The 26729-nt window shown below is 39.8% G+C and overlaps 1 protein-coding gene and 1 long non-coding RNA gene across 4 annotated transcripts in view; one reads left to right on the plus strand and one right to left on the minus strand.

Moving 5' to 3' along the window:
* Positions 1-13171, minus strand: part of LOC112554083 (solute carrier family 12 member 2-like) — a 38616-nt gene extending 25445 nt beyond the window's left edge. Inside the window, exons 1-5 of one of the 3 annotated variants that reach the window (XM_025221679.1) lie at positions 12421-13171; positions 9511-9887; positions 7342-7479; positions 6747-6918; positions 4454-4593 (exon numbers count right to left, since the gene is read on the minus strand). In XM_025221679.1, the coding sequence (XP_025077464.1) occupies positions 4454-4593; positions 6747-6918; positions 7342-7479; positions 9511-9846 (786 nt within the window). In that variant the 5' untranslated portion in view covers positions 9847-9887; positions 12421-13171. The other 2 variants (XM_025221678.1, XM_025221677.1) reach the window with 2 other exon arrangements.
* On the plus strand, positions 10001-11254 carry LOC112554090. Its single transcript, XR_003097190.1, has 2 exons — positions 10001-10133; positions 11126-11254. It is a non-coding gene; the product is annotated as an uncharacterized LOC112554090 (long non-coding RNA).
* Positions 13172-26729: the final 13558 nt, after the last annotated feature.

The raw sequence follows: 26729 nt of genomic DNA on the forward strand, positions 1-26729 counted from the left end.
GGTGAGAACAGTGCTCTTGATTATGTAAGGTATTTCTTAAAGAAATGGGTTTTGAGGCCAGATTTGAAGTTTTTAACTGCAGACAGTTCAAAGAGAAAGGAGGATGGGAGGGGGGAATTGGTGTTTTACTCTGAGCCAGCAACTAAGGCTATATCAGGGTAAGGCTGCCAGCCTTATAAACAGATGACACATTCAGGGAAAGAAAAGCATGCCCAAGAAAATAGCTGAACCCAGGACAGCAAACCTTCACTGTATTGGTGACTGGAGCTAACTACTGCACCACCGGACCGTTTGTCTGGAGGAGAGAGAGAGACAGTAACCCCAGAGAAAGTAAAGGTAGTAGAAGAAAGGCACACATTTCAGTTTCTTTGCAAAAGACTATTGGAAGGACCTCTAATTTGTTGTCATTCCCTTTCAACTTGATGGAAAATTCAGGCTTTTATTGCTAACAAGCCAGATATTACATTAACCATAAAAAACAAATTTAGAAAAATTTCTAAGCTTTCCAAATAAACCTTCCAAAATATATTCCCCAAAAAGCACAACTACAGAGGAAATTACACATTCATCAAAGTGTCACTTTTCAGAATAACCATTAAAACAGGTTAATTAACAACAAGTTGGGACAAATATGGAGCACTAATTTTATAAATAGAATTGTACCAATTTGTGGCAAAGTGGCAAAGAAAATCCCACTGCCATTCCTTTGTTCTTAGGTAAGTGAATGTTTATTTTCCTGCTACTCTCCCACCCACGTATGAAATAAATGCATCCCTTCCTTTAGACAAGTTTGGCAAACAAGATAAATCCTCAGTATACTTGGAACAAGAACTGCCAAACATCTGCACTGATTTGCCTGCAGAATACTAATCTACTCTGAAAGGATCAAAACACTTAATTTGTGGGTAATGCTAACACATTCAGTGCTGCCAAGAAACTCCACAAATCTCCTGAGTTTCCCATCCCCCTCATCATTTGTTAATTCAATGTGGAAAAATTATATTTAAACCTCTTTTCATGGACTTATCCAGAGGATAAAGAATAAACACAGGAAATTTGGAAATAAGTCTAATTATCTTTACACAAACCTTAAACAATCTGCTGGATAATGCTTAAAAGAAAATGATTCTCAATTCTGTAGTATATGCTCTTAGCATAGCATGAAATTTTTCATGCTGTACTATATCACTATATATATCTCCAGAATAAGGCTTCTAATCTAAAGTAACAGAAATCCTTCAGAGCTTATAAACTTGTTGGCCAAAACTGAAAGCTAGAGCCAAGTGATGTAACTTGACATTTTCTGTGGTATTCAGGATTTATGCAAATCTCACAGTAGTCACAGTTGCTGCACACCTAACATTTACTTTACTAATACATCAAAGGAGAATCCATCTCTACTGCTAACTTCACGTACAGACAGCTCACGCTTCTGTCCTTTTAAAGTAGCATTTTCTTTCTGAGACTATTTTTTCCATTAACAGATGTTTCCAAAGTGATACAGATATCCCACATTTTAAAAAAAAAAGTAGAATTATGAACATATTACAAATCCACTAATGTCTTTGCTGCAACTAGTATACCGTTCCCACCCTTGCCTCCTCTAAAACCAAGGTATGAAAATGCAGATCCCTCCACTCCAGCTATTGTGCACATTATAAAGATAGTTTCAGTGTTAATGTATTTAATTTTATTTCTTTTTACATTTTTAATTTCTGTCTAACATCAGCTAGTTTAATGTTTAATCTTACAGGCTTCAGATATTGCTTCTGAAATCAGTAAGTGACAGATCTTTTCCCATTCCAAATTAATCTCTTCTGAGACAATGTTTTGCACATTAGCTAAATATCATATTATTAGTTGCTAATTATGTATCTTACAATGAAACAGATTTGTTAGTTTCCATTAATTTTTATGTGCCAAAAAGATTGTAAAAACTGGGATAATCCTACTATTTTCACTTTTCCACTAACTGCCATTCTCTGGTAGACAAATCCCCATCTTCTAGTTCTATATCAGCAAAGGCTGAAATCAATGGTTTCTGTGACCTTTCCCAGCAGACTAAAAACAATCAGAATGCTGACGCTCTATTTTACTTGAAGTTTGATGATAACAAGGCTGTCGCTGGTGGTTTATTGTTCATAGGTGCTGTGGTCTAGGTCCATATAAAAAGCATTCAAATTGACAAAACTGAAAGCAAGTTGAAATGATAAATTAAAATATTTTAAGCAGAAATGATTTGACTTTTGGATTTTATCTAATATTTCTTTGTTTAAAAAAATGTTAGTTTTTGCATAACTTCAATAACTTCTCACCCGAGATTTACTGCTTTGTCAGCCAAGCAGAGTGACATTAAGCCCCTTCTCTTTCATTTTACTGTATCCTATTTATAACTTAAAGTGCACACACAAAGCCCTTTTATGATACTTTTGTCTATATCACTAGTACAGCAACCATAAAGGTTTCTTTGCTCAATTAATAATAAATATTTGCTTTTCATTATTATAAAACAAAAAACACAATACAAAAGATTAATAACTTGCCTTTATGCAGTTTATTTTTTTTATTTACCATTGTGCAACCACAGTCCAAGTGAGGAAAGTTAGACCAAAATTAATAGGACAAACATCCCACAAACTTCCAATTGTTGGGTATCAGTTAGGAATCTCTATTAATAGGCATTATTGTTGATCCTTTGAAAAGATTCATTTAGTCCTAAAATCTGAGAAACTAATATCACCTTAGCTTAACACATGAGCTTCAAAGCCTGATATTTTCATCTCAACTTACAGTCAAACATATTGTCTACAGAAATGGCTAATTAACTTATGGTTCCAGCTCTTTCATTGGATGTAAACTTTTTACAACATAGACACATCCATACAGAACTCTAAATTGTGTTGTTAACTTCATTCTGTGCATGATGTTTGTAGATGTGTACCTCAGGAAAGAAAAAAGGGTGTCCCCCAAATTTTGGGAAAAAGTAACATGGGCAGAGCTTTACACAACCACTAGAAAGAAAAAAAATTGCACCCTACTAAATCTCTGAGGTTATTTTAATAGCCTCTGAAAAACAAACTCAAAAGTGTGGCACAATGTGTTCTAGAACTACAGTTGTTATTTTGACCTTTGAGCTTTTCTTGTGCACAAATTTGACAAAGATAAAAGTATTTCCATGTAAAATTTGGGTAGATTTTTTGGATTTTTTGAATGCCATTATTTGAATGAATTCTTTTTTGGTCATTACCTCCATTAGAAAAGTGTTGACTATAAAACAATCTGCACAAGATCAATCATCTATCATCTTCACTAAATGATGACCTGCAAAGCAAGAAGACTGCACGTAAACATACAGCAGCTTTGTCCAAATGTTTCTCTTTCAAAAATTTCCATTCTGAACCTCCTAACAGTCAAAGATTCCAGGAAGCCCTTAGGAATGCAGAAATGCAGAACAGAATTACAAAATGGAGAAAGGGGATTTAAAAGTTTTGTCACCTTCTCTCATCTTTTCTTTTTTCCTTCAACTGTGACAAAAAAAGAGGATTGTGTTTTAGCACTGAACTTTTTTTTTGTGCCAAGGCCACAATATGCTGCTCATCACAAGTAAAAATATTTGCTCAGGTTGTGGACAACACAGGAGACATAAAATGGATGTAAATGTAAATGATAGGGACTATAAATTTGTTAAATAGGCCTTTCATTTTAACACTAATAAAATTACATTAAATATGATGACCTTTCCTTTAGTTACACAACTAGTGTCTTCACAAATTCAGTACACATCGAGAAAGATGAAAATTAGAGACATTCTCAAAGCCTTTATCTGAACTAAGAAATGAAGCTAGTGAAATCACAAGCTGTCTTAAACACAATCAAGCCTTCAGGTAAGCTTACTGAAAAGGCGATCTCTGTAAAATGAAAATACAAATAAATATTATGATACAACAATTTTAATACACCTAGATGTTTTGAAATTGATTTCTCACTATTAAAATAAAACGGAATAAAAAACATAGGAGTTAAATTGATGACAAAGATTTTTATGCTTTTGCATTGCGTAAGCGAAAGTGGAAGCTGACTGTGCAACGTTCAAAACTTCCACACAGCAGATGAGAGACATGTCCGCAGTACTCCACGGTGCGCACTTTGTTGGTCCATTGCTTTCTATGGTCTCTGTATCAATGCAATCTGCAAAGTCACCTTTTCTAAGCTTTGCAGGATGAGCCACATTAGACTCTTCTTGTTAATTTCCACTCAAATCGTTTTCTCTAGGCAACTTTTTACTTGAAACTTTGAACTTTCAGCTAGTCTCAAAAAAACCCCACCTTTTATAAATATTTTGTGTAACTGGCTAATTCTTTTATTCACTCATCAATTCCACAACTTTGTCCATACTCTGTCACATTCTCCAGTGAAATAAAGGATTAAACAAACAAATAATGCTAGAACAAACCTTCATGAGATCGCGCACAGTTTCAGCAAAGCCCACCACATACATGGCAACAGCTACAGCATTGGCCACAGAGAAGACTAGACCAATGGCACCACCAAACTCAGGTCCTAAGCTTCGAGATATCAAGTAGTAGGCACCTCCTGTAGAAAAAGGTAAAAGAAAGTAAATTAAAAGAATTGGCACAGAATGCATGGTGTCAGTTCAGGCTAAATATTTTTAATGTGCTTATACAATATACTTATGCTCTAAACAGTATTTACACAAGTGTGACTGAACTACATGCTACACTTCCCAGACCTACTTTCACCACGATACAATATGTACAATTTGCTTAATAGCTCCACTTAAAAAGAGGCAAAGAAGTCTGTAAAATACATGTTAGTAATTAGAATATTTCTAGAGAGGACAGTATAGTGTAACAAACCTTTTTTCCTTATTAAAAATTTTGTTTGTTGTTGTGCAGTGAAAGTAAATTAATAATAATGATGACTATTTAGTACATGAATACTTCCTCCTGATGGAGGAGCTCATGGTGTTTACACACATGTAACGCATTTATTGCACAAGCTGACATGGTCGAAAAATGCTATGCGCATCAACAGCCAACATCAAACATCGAAGTGTCTACCCTCGGTTTGGGGTAAAGGTCATAATTCTCCAAAATCGTCCACATAGATCGCAGGCAGCCAACAAGAAGCATGCATGTCTATATGGTCATGCACTCATATGTGTCCCATCATATAATGGACGTGTCCCTCAAAATTTACATTACTGTTCTCATTTACTTCATATACATTTACATACATCTATACATATTTAAAAAAGTTCATAGATTTGCTGAAATCTGTGATTGCCTAGGTAGGCCATATACAGCCTGCAGGCTGGACATTCCCTACCACCACTGTAAGTAGTCCAGCAAGTGTATACTGATAGACTTTAAACAAAAAGACAACATTTTGTTGATACCCTCCTGTCATCAAGTGTTTCAACTGTTTCCAACATGTTTTCTGAAATAATGAATTTTTTTTATCAATATTGTGCTTAATCAATGTCCAAGTAAATTTATGCCACTGGACTCCACTATTTGATTATTCTCAGACTTCTAAAAGAATGAACATTTTGTTATGATACTTGTAAAACAATCACCTAAAAGATACTGTTATATATTTATATAGCAGAGTGTAGCAATGAGTGTGTGTTGGTTGGGGTGGCTGGGTGGGTGAGAGAACAGGAAAAAGTTGATGTGTGGTTTTAGTTGAAAATTAGGCAAATATGGACTGCTTGTCCAATCCTGGCCAAATCTGGCAGGAATATGCTTTTTGTCTATAGGAAGTTGCAGGCTAGGTTTGTTTGGTGCAGGTTGTTCAGAAGCATATTTTCTTCTTTATAAGATGTTTCAAAATTTCAAAAAATTGATTTATAATTAATTATACAGATAATAATTATACAAAAGATAGGCTGGGAAGAGCAAGTGCTATTTTTATCTCCCCTTCACTTGAAACGCCATGTATTTGTTGCTTAACAGGAGCTGCTAGCATGTTATTTTGCAGTGACAGATCGATACCAGACAATATAATCAGTTAAAAAATGTCAGTGGCAGAAGTGTATCTGGACTAAGGTGGGTACCCCACCAAATATTTAATTAAATGCAACTTAGAAGCAAGATCAATAACAATATCCCCCAAAATATTACCATTTGTAACTGGGAATACAAAGGTACAGAAAAGATGCTCAAAATGTTATCTGTTACTCTAGATCAGACCTGGGCAAGGGCCGGCCCGCCCGCCAGTATATATACTATATATCAGTATTGGGTAAAACTGAGTTAACTATTTTAGTCCGGCCCTCTAAATCCATCCCAATTTCTCATGCGGCCCCTTGGGAAAATTAATTGCCCACCCCTGCTCTAGATGTATTGCTGCCACCTAGGAATTGTCCTTCAATACAAAACCATGCATTTTAACCTAACAGATGTGGAAACAGAATAGAGCAGATATGCTAAGCAGAGCAAAATGCAAACACAAACTGGACAAGCTTTGACCACAATTCTTATATGGCACTGTTAAAGCTCTCAAAAGTTCAGAATCAGAATATTCAGATTTTGCCATGACTACATCCTGGTTGTTCAACATAAAACTAGAAACGTGAGTGTGTGTGTGTGTTCTTTCAAACGTCTTTTATTTTACGTCTTGCCTTTGCAGCAGCTGCTACAAATGATCTGCAGGGCAAAAATCCTGAATCTATTTATACAAGCACAAAGATTTTTTAATTAGGAAAAAAGTGAATGATATACCTCCTTTGACTTCTCCATTGGTGCAGATGGCTGACATGGATAGAGCAGTTAGTGTTGTGACCAATGTTGAAAGCAGAACAATAACAGATGTCAGACCTACACCTGCATTTCCAGTCACCCATGACAGACGAATGAACAGCATTACACCCCAAATATTTAACAGGCATCTTACCTGAAACAAATAAAAAATCAAGCATCTCTTTTACAGCTAGTAATTATACTATGATTATTCAACATGAAAATAATTTAGATCACTGAAGCAGAAAAAAAAACAATGACAAAAAAGAGTAAATGATCAATTTGATTGTTACAAGCATCAGTAGCTAACCAGATCTTTTTTCTTTTCTAATGCGGGAGACCTGATACCCTTTAATAGGTCAGTTTGGTTTATACATATATGGATATTAAGGTTAAGACAAAAGGGAAAAAGACACATGTCAATAAGATGTTTGATCTGCATGTAATATTTAGTGAAATTTTTAATTATCATCATTTTAGAAACACAAGTACTGATCTCACAAAAAACTGAGCTCTCTTTATTTGAATGCAAGAAATATATCACTGAAAAAGCAATATTTGTGAAAGATATGCTTACAAGTACACCTTTAATCCATCCAAATTTGATAGAAGATGCTGGAGGTTTGTCTGGCATGGTAACCACCACCTCTTCAGATGTCCTTTCTTCAGCTGCAAGTAGAGGTTCCTTATGCTTTCCTCGGATCTCTCCATCTTCCTGCAAAAGTGAAAATCATTATATTCTCTGTATTATAAAATTTCTTCATAACAAAGACTGCTAAGTAGTGTATTTTTTTTAATCATGTAAGTGTCACACATTTCTAATGATGAATATACCCTTGTGTAATTGTCATGTTGGCAATGGGGGATAAATCATCTAAGCACTGATTTATAAAAAATATATTTTATCAAATAGTTCACTTAATTAAAATTTAGGTTCAGCTTAAAAAAACTGCCTATTCAATAAATAAGGTAGAGTGAAATACCTAGAAATTAAAGAATATGTCCAATACGTAATTTAAATGAGGTAAGTGATGAATATAATTATATTTGTATGGGCTCACCTATTTTTTGCATAAAGCGCTTCTTCCAGGCTATTTTGTATGCAACCCTCATATATTTAAATTTTATCAGTTAATGAATATGAAGCAATTAGTACACTTATATATTTCAGCAAATGTATTCAAATTATAGTGTCACTCTTTAGGTAACTGGATTCTCATGTGTTTTTAATATAATGTGAATGTAGTGTTATTTGACAGATTATGATTGAAGTTTTGGAATGCGATATGCATCTATATACACATATACATAATTTTTATTATTTGACATATTTCTGGTTTGTATATATTGTGGCTACAAATGCCCTCTCGGCTTATAGACAAATAAAGAAAGAAAAAATTTCTGAAATAAAAATTCCACTACTATAAAAATCATGATACTATAGTATCTACATGAATAGATGAATACTCTGATGAAAAATATTTGTCTTTAGCCCAAAACACAGTTGATGTTATTTATTAGTCTCAAACATCATAAGACAATTATGATTCAGTTAACTCTGCTAAAATGAAAGCTCAAGTTTACATAGGACCCAACTGTTGTAACTGAAAGACTATAATTAGCTTAGCTAAAACTACCGGTTTCTGACACTTTTTATACTTGGACTGACATTTCCTCATTTAGTAATTTTTTTTCTTAATGTAGCGATAACAAATTAATAATGAGTTTCAGTTATGTCTCAGTAACAATCTCCCAGGTGCTTCTTAAGATTAGTTCTATTACTGATGATAACATGAACATCTCAGTTTTCAGGGATCAAGAGATTCATGTTTAATAATCCACTTTTAGAGACAAAATAGCATTTCTGCAAAGACACAGAGCAAATATCTCAATCTTAATCCAGTCAGCTATATTGATTTTAACTGGTAATCATTTTGGCATTTTCACATTGTTATTCTTTTTTTCTCCTGACATGTTAGCAGGGACATTTTTACATGATTATTCTGAAGCAAAGTTTTGACAAAGATGTCATACATTAAAAAGACAACTTTTAACTTAAGGATCAGCCCTTCCTGATATGAATGGTGTGCCAAAAAAAGGGTGAATGACTGACAGCATGCCCTGTTATACAACCACCTGGCACCAGCTCTGGTATTCAATATTGATAAGGTGCTAGCTATCAGGCATCCAACGTCCACGACTGGCCAGCAGAGGTCTACCACTTATGACTTAAACTAAAACCACTTTCAACAACTTCCCATGGAAGCTTGACCACTGGTGTAAACACGTCTGCCTTGCATTTCTCATCTCCTTCCTCGTCAGAAGAAATTATACTTCATTACATCATTTATATGACATATCATTTGACATTTAATTACATTTTTAAACAGACAACTTGTAGTCTGTTTCCTCATAGCTTGGACTAAGGAAAAGAAGGAAGTATGAGTAATGTTAATCAGTAATGTTTTGGTAATACTATTACCCAATTACATTTGACAGCAGCCAGAACTGACTGGAACACTACTGAGAAAGGTCCTATTTTTTAACCAGAAAATAATCTGCATCTAAATTTTGTAAACAGTTAATGTTTCTCTTTTTACTTGAGGATTAATAGTCTGAAACGTTATTGATGAGTACTTCAGCCCTTACTAACATATGGATGCTATTTTGTTGTGCTGATCATTAGCAACGTAACACTGTAACTACGAACACTGTAGCAGACGACAATTCTACACGTGCAACTCACCATTTCTTCGTGAAGTTCGGCAAGTGTTGGTCGTGATTTCATGCCTTGACCAGTTGCAGAAAAAATATTGCGATAATTATCCACACATGGTAAAGCTTCGATAGTGTTCAACATATAATTCCTGGTCGTCGTTTCATACGACTGTGTAACGGAGTCTGTGCTGATGGAAAACGCAACTCCTGGCGAATCGGGCACGCTGTACTTACGACTTTCGCCTGCATCACCACTGCCTGATATTGAATTGTCGCCACTATCACGACGATCAGTTTTAGAATCCACACGAGCCACTTGAAATCTTGATGAACTTTTTTTCATGTCTTCATTAAAGTCCTCCATGTCGCCAGGACTTGACGCTGAGGACGATGGTTCCCCACCGGCTGCAACAGTCAGACTGAACATCGTACTCTCAGCTTGCGCCATTTTTTTAATTTATCCAAGCCAGAGCCTTTTAATTGGACGACAGTCTTGTCACGTGGTACGAACGTCATGTATGAGGAGGCAGATGAAGTCAAGTCAAAAACTTTACTCATTTCAATGAAATTTGCTTTAAAAAAAAGACAAAACAGATTTGGACCGATGAAGTTTTTCTAGGACGTTAAAGATGATCATTACATGTGTTACTGGTAAGATGGGCTTCAAAAGAAGTGTTTTTATTTTCTTGTTATGGCATGTTAAAGAATGGATGATCCGGCAATCGAAGCAGACGTGGAGCACTCGCGACCGTTGTAGTTTGCTGTGATGTAATAACATATAGCTCAGTGTGTGACTCTAACTGCATAAGCTTAAATACCCGACCCGCTACAAACTCAGAACACTATAAGGTTAAAGTTACTCGATTGAGATCCCTATATATAAAGACGTATTTAAGACAGTTCGATGAAATGTATTGAAACATATGTCTATACGGTAGACGGAGCACTGTCTGCGACCAACATGTCAGTTAGTTCTGACACTGAATTAATCAAGAGCAAAATTTTGTTGCAGTCGTGGTAGAAAATGTGAGATGTGGGGAAAATCTGTCAATCAAAATGTATACATTAAATGTTCAGCTTTGTGACATTGAAAGATGGGCTGTGGACATATGATGACTCGTAGAACATTCTAAAGAGATTTTTATCACATCTTTACTCTGGGCTGCCTAACGTGAACTCAGTGCACTAGAGCAAAGACGTTCAAAGACACAACGGTTAACGGACGGGGGCGGAGATGGTTGCAGCGTGGTAGCGCGGCTTGTTAGCGCCAGCCCCAGCTACATTATTACTCCAGGTATATGGTCATCCATCATCATGCCCCGCGTCTGCGATGAGTCCCTCCCCTTTCGAAAGTAGCGTATCATACGTTCAGCAAACGTGTTTACATGGAATGGTTGAAAATACTTTTACTACAGTCTTCTCCCTAATATGTATGATGGCTTACGGAATATATGCAAACATCCTTTAGTCGTCTTTATTTTAAAAACTCGTTTCCTACACCTTCTTTATTCTGATCATTTTGATTACCCATTTCCCTAAAGCAAAAACAACCATTCAAAGTGTTAATAATGAAAACTTAATATCTTTACTGCCTCGCTTTCGCTGAAAGATCATACCTGATCAAGCGTTTTCTTTTTTTAAAGGGAACAGCGTGCGTCGTATGGCAAAGCTTTTATTATTAATTCTGCAACCTTGCCATTGGCCATGCAGGTATTGGTTATTTACACCGAGTCAGCAGAAGAGCTGAAGCGAGCTAATCCAGCCACATACAGTGGAACCTCGGTTAACGAACTTAATCCGTTCTGGAAAGCTGTTCGTTAACCGAAATGTTCGTTATCCGAAACAATTTTTTCCATAAGAAATAAAGGAAATAGATTTAATTGGTTCCCAGCCCCTGTTGACTCGCTATTTGAAAGTTACAGGCTGTATATATATATAGGTATTTGTTTTAATGAGAACAGTTATAATGTAATATAAATGCAGTTAAATAAACATAAAAACATTAACGAAAGCATTTAAACAGAAAACTTGCCGTTTTGACGGCGTGGTTGGAAACAGGTGTGGGGAAGAAGGGGTGGAATTACTGCTTTGAATCCCCTCTCCATGAGCACGTGACATTATAAAATCGGGTGACTTCCCTTTTCTGTAGCTTTGAGGTTTGAAGAAAAAAACTTGTCCAGTGTCTGCTTCTTCTGCCTTTTTTTTTGTAAAACTCTTCGGTAATACGATATCACACATCCGACAGACGCATGCCACCTTCATACTTTGAAATCATTTCCTTTTTCAATTCAATTGTTGGCCGTGTCCTTGTCATTACCTCACTACTATTAATTGCTCTTAATCTTTTTTGGAGCCATGATTGAGGATTATCTTATTAAAATAAAGCACAACAATCACTAAATAAGAAGGATGCGCACAGGTAAGGAACGACTGATCGTAACTGTCTCGAGCGCGAATGATGACACGCTGGTCGGTCACGTGTGGTTCACGTGGCTGTTCGTTATCCAAAATTTTGTTCGCTATCGGAGACAAATTTTTAACGAAATTTTTGTTCGTTATCCGAAATTTTGTTCGCTATCCGAGACAAATTTTTAGCGAAATTTTTGTTCGTTAACCGAAAAATTCGCTATCCGAGGCGTTCGCTAACCGAGGTTCCACTGTACAGAGAAAAATACTGAAGCCAGAGGAGACATCTGAACCATCATCACTATATATATCTTGTCGTCACTCGTGTCACAACCTCTTTATACTTACCGGACCGTCCACACAATGCCGCGATCTGTAGAGGCAGTCCACCGAGACCAGGAAGTATACTATAGCCAAGAGTGCAGAGACGTCATCTTGAGGAAGCCGAAAACGTTCAAAATGAAACTGTCCCGATCTTACTTAATTTCCAGTGATTTTAATCAGCAGGAATTTGTATTACATAAACACTCACAAGTATATCCAGTCAACACGTGCGTTGCGTATTTTGGAGAGCTGGCCTACCAAGATGAGGTCGCGATCTTTTCAGAACAGTCTTGTTGAAAACTCTCTCGAGTATAGAGCGTGGTATAGGAGGGGAGGTAGCAATGTTGCTACTTTGGTTGAACGACCACGCCCACTTCTTTTGTCAGTTTCCTTTCATCGGTTTTATAGTCCCCGTGTGCTTTATAACTGCCTTCCCCCACCTTCACCTATTCATTTCACTTCGTCGACATCTAACAAGAGAAACCCTTGTGTGGGGTTGGGGAGTGGGTGCATGTTATGCACTGCAGCGTTATATGTTTTGCTGAAGTCTGCATTTGCTCATCCAAGCAACAACACTCCTATTGGCCTGGAAACCCTATACCGACTTGAAAGTGTGTGGGAGTGGGTATGTCCCCCCCCCCCTCCTCTATTTTGTAACATTGATATATAATAGAAGATATGTAGGTATGGTATGCCTATGATATAACTGATGTTACATGTAAATAAACGAGTGTATGTTTGAAATGTGTGAAGTGCATTAAATAAGGTTGGGAGATGGATTGTTTGTAAATTATGTGTTGAGTTAATTATTGTCATGTGTTAAAATTTCTGTGTAAGTTACAGCTATAGGGTTAGGGACTATAACAGCCTATGTTTCTATGGTTAGATGCTTCGTTATGCAGGGTAGGGTACGGTGAAGACTGATGAAAGATTTTGTGTACATTGTCAGGGACGTGTTTTTTTTTTTTTCCTCCGTGTCTATGTTGTTTTATGTAAATTGTTTATGTGGTAGCATTTTATGTCTTGTATGTATTGTAAAATAAACAATAGAGAACATATCACAACGTAGGAAGCTTACATGGTGGAAGATTTTACACAGGTGTCGGATGCAAGATGAGGGCAGACTCTTTGCTCTTCACACTGTACTTTACGATGTCAGGTATCGCAGAAATCATTCCAACGTTCAAGAAATGGAAATTACAGACGAACAACTATATTGCTCCCTAGACTCCCGTGCGAAGCTCTATATATATATATAGTCTACACTTGTTATCTCTCTATCATCCTCCATCACACCGTTTGGGCGAGACGCGTGGCTGGTGACATCAAGGGCGTGAATGATCCACATGTGCAGCATTCTACCTGTAGAATATATTGTGAGGACTGAATCTTCGGTGTTCGTATTTCGAGGACAGATTTTGAGTTTGTTTTTTTCGTGGCATGGGCAGATGCGATACTATCGACCTTCGCTTGTTAATCTCAGTGTAAACTGTTGGTTTATTTGCTCACCGGAAAGTGTAGATACACTGGAAGTTTACATCACCGTTAGCAGAGTTACAGACACTGGGTTCACATTCACCGACACTTACTTAATGTTCGCTCTTGTTTGTTTTCTCAACAGAAGGAAGGGGAAAGCAAGTAGAGACAGCCAAAAAAGATTGTGTCAGCAACATTAGTGTTAAACTCTCGTGGTTACATTCAGAGTTTTCTGGCCTTCACTGAGGTCAAGAGGTCGAGAGGCTTGGACTCCATGCAGTAAGGGTCGCTTGAGCTGATTCACTCCTGGGTTGGGCTTCACAAGTGTTCGTATTTCCTTTCCTGGAAGAGCACGTAATCTTCAGAAAGTTCACGAGCCCTTGCGGGCACTTGAGTGCATGGAGCATGAGATACGAGGGCTGGTGCGCCATACTAGCCTGTGGCTGCCTTTGATGGTCCACAACTTTCCATTTAATGTGCGACGATCTGCATAAAAAATACTTTGCAAGAACAGTGACACATCATACCACCTTGACAGCCCACCTTGCGGTCTACAGCATCAATGTTGTGTGCAGAAGTAGTTTACAGGGTTAGAACGATTTGTGTTTGACACACCATGCTCCCTGACAATGCACCTTGCATATATGTATCTGTACAGAACGTAGATATGTTGAGTATACAGTCAACTGTAGACGTATTTCATGTGTAGGGTGTACCACAAGTTTTGAGAAATACTTTGCACAGTAAACATGTGGAGGAAGAAAGCACTCAGTGTGTTGCGATAACCATTTCCGCCGTTGTGGCTGACACACGTTGAAATTATCGCACTTCGATCAGTGGTATAGGGCGCATGTCTCCGGAAACTTTAGAAGGCGGACTGTTTATGAGGCGTGAGCTTTAAAAAAAGTGGAGAAGCAGTAAACACTCAACACGACAGTAAAGAAAGTCGATTGTTTAACATCCACAGGCTCGTCGTCTCTGAGGATTCTGTGGCTGTCCGTTTGAACACTAGGGGCGTGAGAAATAAAATGTCTTCAAACACACGATGTGTTTGTGGTATGAAGTCTGCACACGATGGAGAATTTTTGATGAGACGAATGTAGAAGAATGAGTTAGTGACAGCACGATGCAAACTAATTATTTCACAGTAAAGTCTCCGCCAAATGCTAATTAGGTGTCACGTGTTCAGACAGTCTCGTGGTACCTGTACTGAGCCAGTCATCTGTGTGGTGTGGATGGCCGTGATGACAGCTGCAGCCCCCATCAGTCACGACTTCAAGGGCTAGTTCAGTGCACATTTTTTCTGAATGATTGGGTGCAGCGCAGTGCAAGAGACTATTTCTCACAATGGGGGCAGATACACCTCTTCTATTCTCGAGATACATTCTGCGATGGGCAGTCACCATGCAACTCAAAAAGGGTCCAAACCGTGCACATTGTTAGCACATGATGCCAGTTCTTTTATTGAGGCTTTGACAACTAAAATTTATCTAGGTATAATCCTGACCTCAGTGGTGTTGACCTCTTTCTGTACGTAGTGAACTTTGTAGGCGTGTATCTCGAGAGCAAAAGGGGGCATTCTGCCATATTAATATTATTAGTTAATTAGTATTTTAATTTTGCACTGAGCTTTACTCAATCACTAACAAACAAAAAGTTCACAGCCATTTGTTTAATTTTGCCAGGTGATACAGTTGTGCAGCAGGCCATGATGCCAGATGTCAAACTCTCCCCACCCCACCCCACCCTGTCCTGCCTCCACCCACACCCTGTCTGATGAATCGTACGCGTGAGATCGGTGATGGGCAATTTCAACGATTTCCTTCTTTCGAGGAGTGTGTCGGTGTGGCTGTCGATGTGGCTGTCGGTTTGGCTGGGGGCCTGGGTCAAGAGGCCGTGCAGGTTTTGCGTGCGGCCATTACCTTCATCTTGTAACGGCGCGCGCAGCCACTGGAGGGGATCGATGACGCACGTGGCGGCGTGACGTCATGCCGCAGGCTTGTCCGCTTCCTCAGGCAGTTCAAAGTGTTTGTGATTGCTGTAGTCTTTGTCATGATGTTGTTAAGCCTCGTGTGTTATGGTCTTCATCATCACATGATTAAGTTCTTTGTGCGCGTGACAGAAAAATCGCGTGTCACGACGATACGAGATAAATAAATGGGATTGAACAGCAGGATATCGTACTACAGGATACTCGTGACAGATTCACACTCATCTAAACACGTCTCTTGAGATTTATATGATAACTAAACTTATGAGAAAGGTCCTTTACACGACAGATACCATAACAGCGGAGTAAGAGCGGATGCTAGATTATGACTGCTTACATTGTATATCTATATACAACTATAGATGTTCTGTTGGAGATCGTGTCCTCCACACCCAATCATTCAGGATGTCGAATATTTCAATGATGTTTCTGATCCACTCGTTTGTCGTCTGTGTTTTCATGTATAAACTCTTTGGCCTAAAATAACTGTTTACAGACTGATTCCGTTGCTTTCCTAGTATTTCATCTCACAGTCTCCTCTTTCAGCTTACATCATAGTATGTATGGTCACCAAACTTCTTAGTTTGCAATAGGAATTAAAGTTCAGGCTGTGTACGATACATGTTTGTAGAAACGATCTCTTCCTAGCAAACTCGTGACCACAATCGCCAATGTTGTAATAAAATACAATACAGACACGATAATGAAATTTCTCTCCACCCTAAAATAAAGACAGAAGCTCTCACTCTCTCACTTCTTGGCAGAGCATTAAATCTTTTCTCTTGACAGGAGGATTACAGTAAAGGATGCCATAAAACACGCTCATGACAAACAGTTATTCATAAAGAATTTGCTTGTGCTTTCGTATGTTTCTCAGCATTATGTTCATAACACAGCAAACACTGACAGGCATGGATGTTTGTATTTTTGTAGAACCTTTCGTATGAACATCAGACGTGTCTTTAAGTTTCGATTTAATAGAATAGCTGGAAAAGTTGTCAAACTGATTAAGGTGTAGAAAAAGTAACATTTTCTATATCTTGTATTCAGAAAATACAACCTTTCCTTTTTGACCCATCCTTGAGCCTCATGCATTAACTTTACTTCAGCAGCTGAAGTCTCTGTATTGGTGAATTTTGTAAACATAAATCTGTTTTTTCATTTGTGATTTTGTGATGATGCATGTTGTGTACTGCGACACATTCGTCACATCGTTTGGTGCTTGATTAATTTGTTGTTTATTTTCAAATTGTGCACTTCTTTGTATCCTCACGGTGTGTAAAGGTCGTCTGCTCCGCTTGCTTGTAAATACGAGCCGAGCTGTTCCTACCTCAGCTTTATTTATTATTTTACCCCAGTTCCCACCACGATGTCTCTAGAATCTGAATTTTTTTCTGGAGAAGCTGGGCTGAGTAAGCTAGAGCAAAAATAACACCGGAATACACTATAAAAATGACATTCCGTGCTTTGGGTGACATTTATAAATGTGCCTGGAGACGCCATGACGCAAGAAGACAAGTTGGGTCACGTGACAGTGACATACATCCCCTGTATCCCACATCGCAACAAGAAAGAATGAACGGGTAAAATGAGGGGGTGGAGATAGATAGCACACACGTATCTAATCTTGAATGATTTTTGAAGGACTAGGGGAAGCTGTGAAGCCTGTGAAGATTCCACCACCTGGGTGTGCGATGGCTTTGAGATATTCACGGGACAAAGGGTGGACATTCTTCTGGGATTTCATCGCAAGTAGTCATCCTGCAGGCACCCTGACATCGCAAGGGATATCACTTTATCAAAGGCAAATTAATAAGGTGGCTTACTGCACAAAGAGAAAGCGAGGCATCTGTCAGTTAACACAAATATAAAAGAACACATTTGGAATGTTCTGCAGTTCATCCTGGGAACTCGATCTCTCGTTACAAACTTTTTGCAGGGAGTCTAGTAATGATTGTAATCCACCTTGTAATCACACTCGAGGGGTCGGCAGTCTGAAACCCACTCCTGCTCACTCAACAGTGAAGCCGTTGTTTGATGATGGAGTAAACATGGACATTTTGTCAGTTGTAAACATAAATTTAAAGCTGATGAGAATTTCATTTCAAAAGATTGAAACGTGTGCACACTGTGATATTATAATTACATGTCATTGCTGGCAGTCAGTGGCATTAGGTTCACACTGCAAATCGCCGTCAACAGATTTTTCTTTCTCTTTTTGGTATAATGACATGCAAGAATGTAGTGGGCTGAACTGTTTCAAAGGTCTTTGTCCAGTGACAGAACAGAGTGGATCATGTTGAGACAATCAACTAACTATAAATAAGCTCCAACAAGACACAGGACAAAGGGTGCAATTGTTTATAAAATAATTCGATACTTTGCAATCGAGTTAAATTTATCTCAGATCCTGTATCCTTTTTTTTTTTTCGTTTCCCAGTCTAGCAACTTCTTTACAGAGAACAAAACTGAGACAAGTTTTAAACCAGGACTGCATATATTTGCCCAAATATTTGAACTAAATACTTCCATAGCTTTATCGTTTCTTTTGAACTATGACAGAAATATGAGTGTGGGGTGGGTGGAGGGCTAAAGTTTATGTTGAGATGAGGTTGTAGGCTTAGTAACAAAGGTCATAAAAGTGTTGTAATATACAGAAGTGAGTTGTTTTAGTTGTTTCTTGCAAAGACGAGTCTGCAAACTGGGAGGGATGTCATGAATTGGGAGATTCATTTTGGCGAAAGGTTTCTTAACTCACAAACTAATCAGGTGGCTGTTGGCCGTCTATCAACACTGCCTGCATGGTGAGCATTTGTATTCCTCATTTCCAGTTCCATTCACTGTAACTGTCCACACTGCTTGGCCGAATCTTGCGTGTTTGCTGGGAGATTCCTCCTTTAACTGTTCACATCAGCATACTTCTCCTTTGTCACTTAGACCAATAAAAAGAAAATAGTGGACAGGAACGATCTGACACAACTGTTCTGTCTTCCAAGCCCTAAAACACCTTGGCCTGTTTACCTTGTCTTGAAACCTGACTTTTGTGCTTTTCTAGCGATAATGTGCCAGGTCATGCTTGCAGCTCTCGACATTTTTAATGTGGCTTGGACTTGCAATATGACACATTATCTTTCTGTGAACAAGCAGCTTTGCTGAATAGGACATCAACTTGCCTGACTGTATTCTTGTGCACTAAAGTTTTACTGAAGGGAGTTTCCCTTACAGATGGACACCATCACTCTTGCTGTCTGTGGCGAAGTATTTCAGAGCAGTGCAACAGTGACTGGACAATGGGGCAATGTTGAGACAAGCGACTAACCACACTAGTGCCCCAGTCAAACCCTGGACAAATGGGGTAATGTTGAGACAAGTGACTAACCACACTACTGCCCCAGTCAAACCCTGGACAATGGGGCAATGTTGAGACGACTGACCGACGAGTGGCGGTCTCCTACACACACACTCACACACTCCCTCCTCCTCTGGAAGGTCTGGCACAGTAGACTGGGGCGATGCCACTGTCCGAGATTAGGAAATTATAACCAAAGTCAACCGGCATTAAAGTTACATGCACAAGCTTTAGACAATAACAAGGTTTATAAAGTCTCATTAATGTTATTCCTTAGAACATCAACAGAAAAATTCTTGTCACGAAAGAGGGATTCATTGTTTGAAGAACTCCAATGGACGCTCATCTGTAACATGTCACCAGTATTCTAGTTTATGGTCGTCTTTTATTTCTCCATTTGTAACGAGAGGCGGTAAGTGAAACCAACGATACAGTGTGAAGCTAGTCTTGCCCACCATAGCAACAAATAAAACCACGTATACAACAGGTCACGTGACACTAGAGCTTTCACCACATAGCATTGGGTAAAGTCTTACCTAAACCATTCGCTCATTCATTATTAATTTTTCTGTCAGTATATGAGCCACTTACCACATTAAAAACCAATGTAAACATTTCCAGTCTGTCACTTCTCACAGTCAGCTACCTATACTATACACTACCTACCCTACCCTACCTACCCTACCCTACCCTACCATACACCTGCCTGGCATCAACCATCAGCCAGTGCTTATCGCAGGGTTTGTGTGTCTGTCCGCTCGTCTTTACCTCTAGTTTTCGTCGGGGTGGGGGATGGGGAAGATGGGACAACAGCTGACAAAGCTCTACCCTAATAAAGATTTTAATGTGTTTGCTTACTTATTTGTTTGTATTTGTAAAGACAAAAAGCAAGTAAACACACTTGTCAGTAGAGGATGTAAAATTTTATTTGTGTATTATTACAATGCCCTTTGCGTTACAACAAAAGCTGAAATGAAAGTAAATACAATCGTCCATGACCCTGCACTCGTTGTGACCTGTCATATGTGACATTTCTCGATTGTCGAGGTCACTAAGATGCTCTGCTCTCATATTTCTCCGCAGCACGTGTGTCAGTGTGTGCCGTCCTGAATAAAAGATAAAATAATACGTTGCTGCTTTTAAGTAAATTCTAAAAATAATATTTGACGATAAATATTATGTACCGAATAAAGAAAAAATCTAACATTTGAGAGTTTCATGCACACCTGGGTGCTAACATTGTGAAATAATATACAGCATTAATCGCCGGTGGCTGCACACTCCGGCACACCTGTTTCTTGTCATCCGCGGTCGGCAGGAGAGAAAGGCGGAGGGCAAGGAACAGAGGTGCTGCGTCATCAAGCCGCCACACAGGAGGCAACCTCCACAGCCACTAACTGCCGGTGTTGTCGATGCAGTCGATAATCATGCCCCATTATAATTAAGGCGTCTCCCTTCATACCTCCTCCTCTCACTGCACGATCACAGGCACCGGACCGCGCGCGCACGCACGTGCCCTTGAAAGAGAGAGAGGGCGAAGGAGAGAAAGAGAGTTTAGGCCAAAAAGAAGGAGAAGGGGCTCAGGGACTCCTTTACACTTTGGTGGAATGGAAAATCCGGGTCACCCAGCAGCGTTTCCTAGCTACACTGTATATTCTGGGAGTATTGTGGACTATTTAAACCTCTATTGTCTGGGCAAGTCACTGAATAGCCTGCCATAAAAAGTTAAAATAATTAGTTCCATAGCTTAGGGTGGTGTCGAAGAAGCAGACTGTAAGTGAGTCCTTTATCTAGGGCATCCATGTGAGTAAATAAAGTACCATACAGTTGGGCTGGCAGGGAAAGAGGGGGATGGGAGTTTTCTGGTCCAGCTGAGCTTCGAACTCTTGACCTTTCGCTCAGAAGTCGATTGCTTTAACCAGCTGACGGCGCCTGTCCAGCAAATCTTAACATGAACAAAATACAGAATATCACAATATACACACAATATTGACAATTGATAACATACACAATACCACAATATACACACAAAATCGACAATTGATAACATACACAGAATACTAACAGTTTCAGGGGCTTTAGCCATGAAGCAGATGTTGTGTTATCCCAGACTTAGCTCTGGACCGGAAGCTGTGTGGAATCGTGTAAATGGAGTCAGGCACTGACCTACCGGCCCACAATTGTGGTCACACAGTAGTTGCTACATTTGTAGGAATTGAGAGTAGGTATTTGTTAGTGATATGTACTGAGCAAAAAGTATTGAGTGGTGGGTATTGAGGTATTGAGTGGCTGTTATTGAACCCCCGGGGTACGGGCGTGCCACTGCATCACAACTAAAACTCAGAAGGGATAACCTTCACTCCCAAGACGTTCTTAAAGGAAATAAATAGAGGAAATAAATGTTTGTATTAGAGCATGGGGAATACAACAATCTAGCTACAGAAAGCCAGAACACCCTGCCCACCCTGCCCACCCACCCCACTTCCTGTGTAGAGTGCGTGAAGACTTTGCATGAAAGGCGTTCATCTGACCGTGACAGCGGCTAAACGAAAGGAGTTCAATAATGCAACACACGGGACAGAGTTTGGTGCTCCTTCATTCGGCTTCTTGCATTGAGCGCCATTTGACTGAAATATCACCGTCACCAGGTCTTGGCATCTGCCTCATGGTGTAGTCGTCCTGCCTGTCGATAGCCTACATTTTGGGATGAGTCACTGAGATCATTTGGCCACCAGGCTTTCTTGTTGTGCACAACATCCTGTCAGGCCGCTGCGGAAATTTCGACTTTGATATTTTCCTTCTTCAGTCCTTCCCCGTGCTCTGCTCGCTTTCCGATGGGAAGAAAGCTGCAGCAAGCAGGAAATGTCGGCCCCACGGTAAACTGACTCCGACTGCAGGCACAGCAGCGACATCTTCCGCTTGCGGTGGACATGAGGACCGACACAAACTCAAGAAACAATGGAACACCAGTCGAGGCAAGAGGTGGGAGGTGAGGGCGCATGTTGGTGGTGGCGGCGGAAGAAGAAAGTGAGAAGGCGGGTATGGAAGCTACATCTGCAGTACAGCCTCGTCCCCTTCACACAGCTGTGATCGCTGCAAGTCCCTAGGGTCTCAGAGAGAAAGAAATGTTATAACCGCCGACATTGTAATTGTACGAGGGACTTGAAGTCCTTCACTCGCACCCACAATACTGAGGCTACGAATGATGTAGAGATTATACCTCCATCCTCTCATCCAGTTGTCGGTTGGTCGAGAGCGTTGATGAGAGAGTCGATTACAGTTAAGGTCACGTCATCGGAGGAGGTTAAGAATAGCAGTTGTTGTGTCTGCTGTTGTCTGTCTTTTCTTCTTTTTTTTTTATTTCGAACACGCTGTGATTAAACATCTCAGTCGCTCATCACACTTAGCCACTAGGTAATTTATGTCTTCTTCACGATCGTTTTATTTCATCATCTGGTTTTCATTCCCACAATGCTCGTCATGAATCATGGAGGTCGGGGGAGGGCAGTGACATCTGCGCAAAACATAATGAAGTTATAGAAGCTCGTGTTGCTACCACATCCTCTACACCGTTGTTGCCACCACACGAGGGCTGTGTGCCCCCGACACGCTTCACTGACTTTCTGTAGGCGTCCCACGTAAACTGAATTAATGTTATGGCTAAATGATCCACCCTGCATGAGCGAGCTTCACATTTCAGCACAGACGACAGACCGTTAACACAACATAAAGGTAACAAAAACCAGTTATTATGGCACAATGTGTGGTAATATATTGCACGAATACACATAACAATACAATTTAGCTAGGGGTTACCAGATTAAAAAGAAATATCAATGGTAAAAACAGACAAAAACATTTAAACAACAAATTAACCACCGTGATATATAATTATTTCCTGAATAGACTTACTTTTCAACATTGTCTGCTCTGTCTTTGCTGTCGTGTGTAGTCATTATTTGTCCGAGCTGAATTGTATTTAATTTTTCATCAGGTGACCCTGTTTAGCAAATGAAGGATTAAACTAAGCTGTGATGTGAAGGTAAACATGTTGGGCTAACAGCTGCCAATGGGTCAATAATCATTAATTTAATTCTCGCCACGAAGGTCTTCTCTATTTACAGAAGAAAATCTGAACACACGATCATACAGGCACAGACAATGCGATCAGGTATGACAGACAAATATTTAATAAAATAACAAGATAGCATATAATCTGCTTTGTTATTATTAAATTCTGTATTTATGTTTTAGTTAGCAAAGTGGTTGGCTAGCAACTAGGGGTATGTGACGATCAAGCAGACAAAAAATAAAGCAAAAAAAAAAAAAAAACCCCCCACCTTGCCCATGATCAGATCTGAACCCCAATCACCCGTTGATAGCTTGTGGCCTTGACCTCGCCCACCCGACTGAGGTTGTTGGAGAAGAGAAGCCATAAAGATACCTAGTTGAGTCAAATTAAAACATCGACAGCTAACTTGGGTTGAAATACAACTCATTCCTGTTAAATTATGCATTCTCGCATTCTCGTTGTCTGGAAGTGTGCACCCAGACACAGCCGTTACAGTCACCTGTGTGACAATGAACTGACCATAAAACAGACATCGACAGGACGAGAACATTCTCCGAGAGTTCGTTGTTGGCAACGGTCGTCCATGTACACGTGTGGTGTTTACCTGACCAACCAAGTCCTGTGGTGGCCGTCTGTGTGAAACTAAGTGCAAGTTCTCTTCACTTCACGATTGGAATGGAATCGAGAAACAAGAGCGACAGTGCTGGCTGTCCACAGAACTACAGACTACAGTCCACAGAACTACAGACTACAGTCCACAGACCAAACCTCTTGCAGTCGGAGCCATGTTGGCTTCCAACAGCTGAAGGTCTCCGACTTCTTTCTTCTGTCTGCCACATTTGCTCTTTCTCTTCATGTGGCATCTGCTGGGCCAAGATATGGCCTTAGTTGCTGACTCGGGGTTCAACAACAACATCTCCACTCCCTTCTTCTCCGCCACATGTGCTCACAACATTCTCTCCACCCTCCATTGTGTTCACTCAGCTGCTATGCTCACCCTAGTTAATATACTGATTGTCTGGCTGTTATACATACCCCATCTCATGCGCTGACCGACTAGATGCTGTACATACCCTGTTTAAAAAGCTGGTACTTCTCACTTATGTATTATTCGCACCTGTCTATTATGTTGTTCACCTAGCAGCTGAACCACATCCGGTCTGTCCTACTGAGATAGCTCCTCATCCCACCCTGTCTCTGACATTACCTAGCTATAGTCTGTCTCTCTGTTGTTGTAGCCATTCTGTATACCCTGTTTACCATGTTGACCTACAGGTGCGCCCCACCCTTTCTGTCATGCTTAGTCAACATGTTTCTGTCACAGTCAGTCTTTGTTTATCAAGTTGATATAACAAGTCTCTTCACACACATATGTAATGTTGGTAGCAATATGTCCATCTACCTTTGTCGTCTAGTAGTCATTCCCATCTATCATGTTGCAGGGTGAATGTAGATGAAGCCCATCCTGCTGAACTCAAAGCTGACTTTTTTACTTTCTAGACAAGGCTTTATCCTCAAAATCTCTAAGATATCGTCTTTTAAAAGGATCCACGATCTAGAAGATGTTTTTGTATTTTATTGTGTAAGTTTAATCCCATCAGACCCGCATCCGGTTAGTTGTAAAAATACTTGTTTTCAATGGTCCAAACAGGAGACAAACAGGTCGGGACAGAAAGAAGGGAGGAACAAGTGCAGCCTATACTAAACTGCGGTCTCAATAAAATTTGCTCTTGAAATACATTTGGCTGCCAGAGTACCGAGCTCCAAACTTTAATTTATCAAGTTCCTCTTGCCAGAAGTTAATTCTTTTGCATATCTTGGTGAAAGAAATAACTATTAAAAAGCAATAAAGACTGACATTTAAGTTACAGTAAAAGAACAATGAGCTGGAGGTATAAAGTAAAGAGAGAAGGACAAAGACACAAATAAGGTGTGGAGTGCATGAAGGACTGAGGTGGTGTGGACTGAGACACGAAGACAGGAACAGCAGACTCTCCTGTATGGAGAGAGAAAAGGTTCGCACGGTATGTGGAGCTTTATAATCATTTTATCTAAGTGAACGAGTTCGAAGGAGTTTCTTGGATTTTTTTTTTTTTTTAATCCCAGGTGGTAGTAGACACTGCACTTTGCTTCTCCGTCCTTGTCTACCTGTGCGAGCACCTGACCAGTCACAGTCACTGACCCCATTAACCGCAGTTAAATATTTATTAGAGTTTTAGAATTCCGGCAGCGGGTATTTTTGTGTACCCCAAGTCTGTTGTTGTCAAATTACTATCCCGGAGGATAACTAACTACGCAGATTTTTTAGCCGTTGATCCCAATACCTGGATAATACAACTGCGCATGTCTTCGACTTCATTTCCTGTCACGGTCTCACAACATCAGGTGTGGCGAGCGGCTCTCACCTGGGGCCACCTTGCTGACCTCTACACAATGCACAGTTCCAAGCTAGAAGTATGGAAGATGTAGCCACAGGATGACTGAGAGAGAGAAGACTTTTGTTCTTTCTATTTGTCATCACAGGTAAACTGTTTTGTCTTAGCATCCGAACCTCGCAGTCCTCCGCCTTGCCCCCAGCAGGCTGCCTATAGGGCTACGAGGACAGAAACAGTCAGCCAGGTGTTTGTACTCATCTCACTTCGGGCCACGGACCTACATTCATGAATGTTCGTGTCTCAGGGGGCGTGGGAGTCGTGTGTTTTGGAGAAAATAGTTTTTAGAATCCTTTCACGACAAATAACGGCTGAAATGACAGACACACAAAGCTTGGAATCAGAGCGTGGCCACCATTTCTAGTATTACATCTGTTGTAGCCAGGGAAAGAGGAGCGAACACTACCCAACAACACACTTTTTGTAAACAAATAAATCAGTTCGTGACGAGAGCATTATCGTGAGGATGATATTCATCTTGGAGTGCTCGTGCGTGCGTCTGTATCAGAGGAGTGGACTTTAACGACTGGCTTGCACGAGTATATGTAGATAAATATGTGGGTGTGTAGGTGTGTGTGTGTAGGTGCATGTGTCTGTGTGTGTCTGTGTGTGTGCTCGACTGAGAATCTGTGTGCTTGCTGTTCTGCTCCCCATTGCCAGCTGTGCTCGGTGGTCTGACAGGACTGGGGTCGAATCCAACTTCTCTCGACACCTCCTGCGCGTTGCGGTGACAACAGTCCACGAATTACGATTGATCATTCGACATTCACAATAGGTGCTACATGCTGGTCTGATCCATCATCCTATCGACTGTTTACTGGTTCTTCCATGATAGACAAGACTTCATTGCCTGCATGACAGGCCTGGGGCTTGTCCTGTGGAAGCTGTCAGCCTCTTGAAGGGAAGCTAGTGTGAATGTGTGAATGTGTGAATGCAAACCTCTCAAAGTATTGATAACACGACTCATTCAAACAAAAAGCTCGAGCTTAGCAGAAGATTTTGTCGACCGTTGGGGGATAATACTGAAAGATTAGTTCATGCTAAATTAGAATGCGCAAAAGAAGTAGCATTCTGCGTTCACATCTGAGAAAGGAGCTTATCCGAGTTAATGGCTGACATGAGTGCAAGCTTTCTGAAGCGAGCAGTTTATAATAATGCTGTTGTTATTTTTGTAGTTATTTTTATTGTTATTATTTTT

The sequence above is a fragment of the Pomacea canaliculata genome, linkage group LG13 (genome assembly GCF_003073045.1).
Source record: "Pomacea canaliculata isolate SZHN2017 linkage group LG13, ASM307304v1, whole genome shotgun sequence".
In the NCBI taxonomy this organism is placed as follows: domain Eukaryota; kingdom Metazoa; phylum Mollusca; class Gastropoda; order Architaenioglossa; family Ampullariidae; genus Pomacea; species Pomacea canaliculata.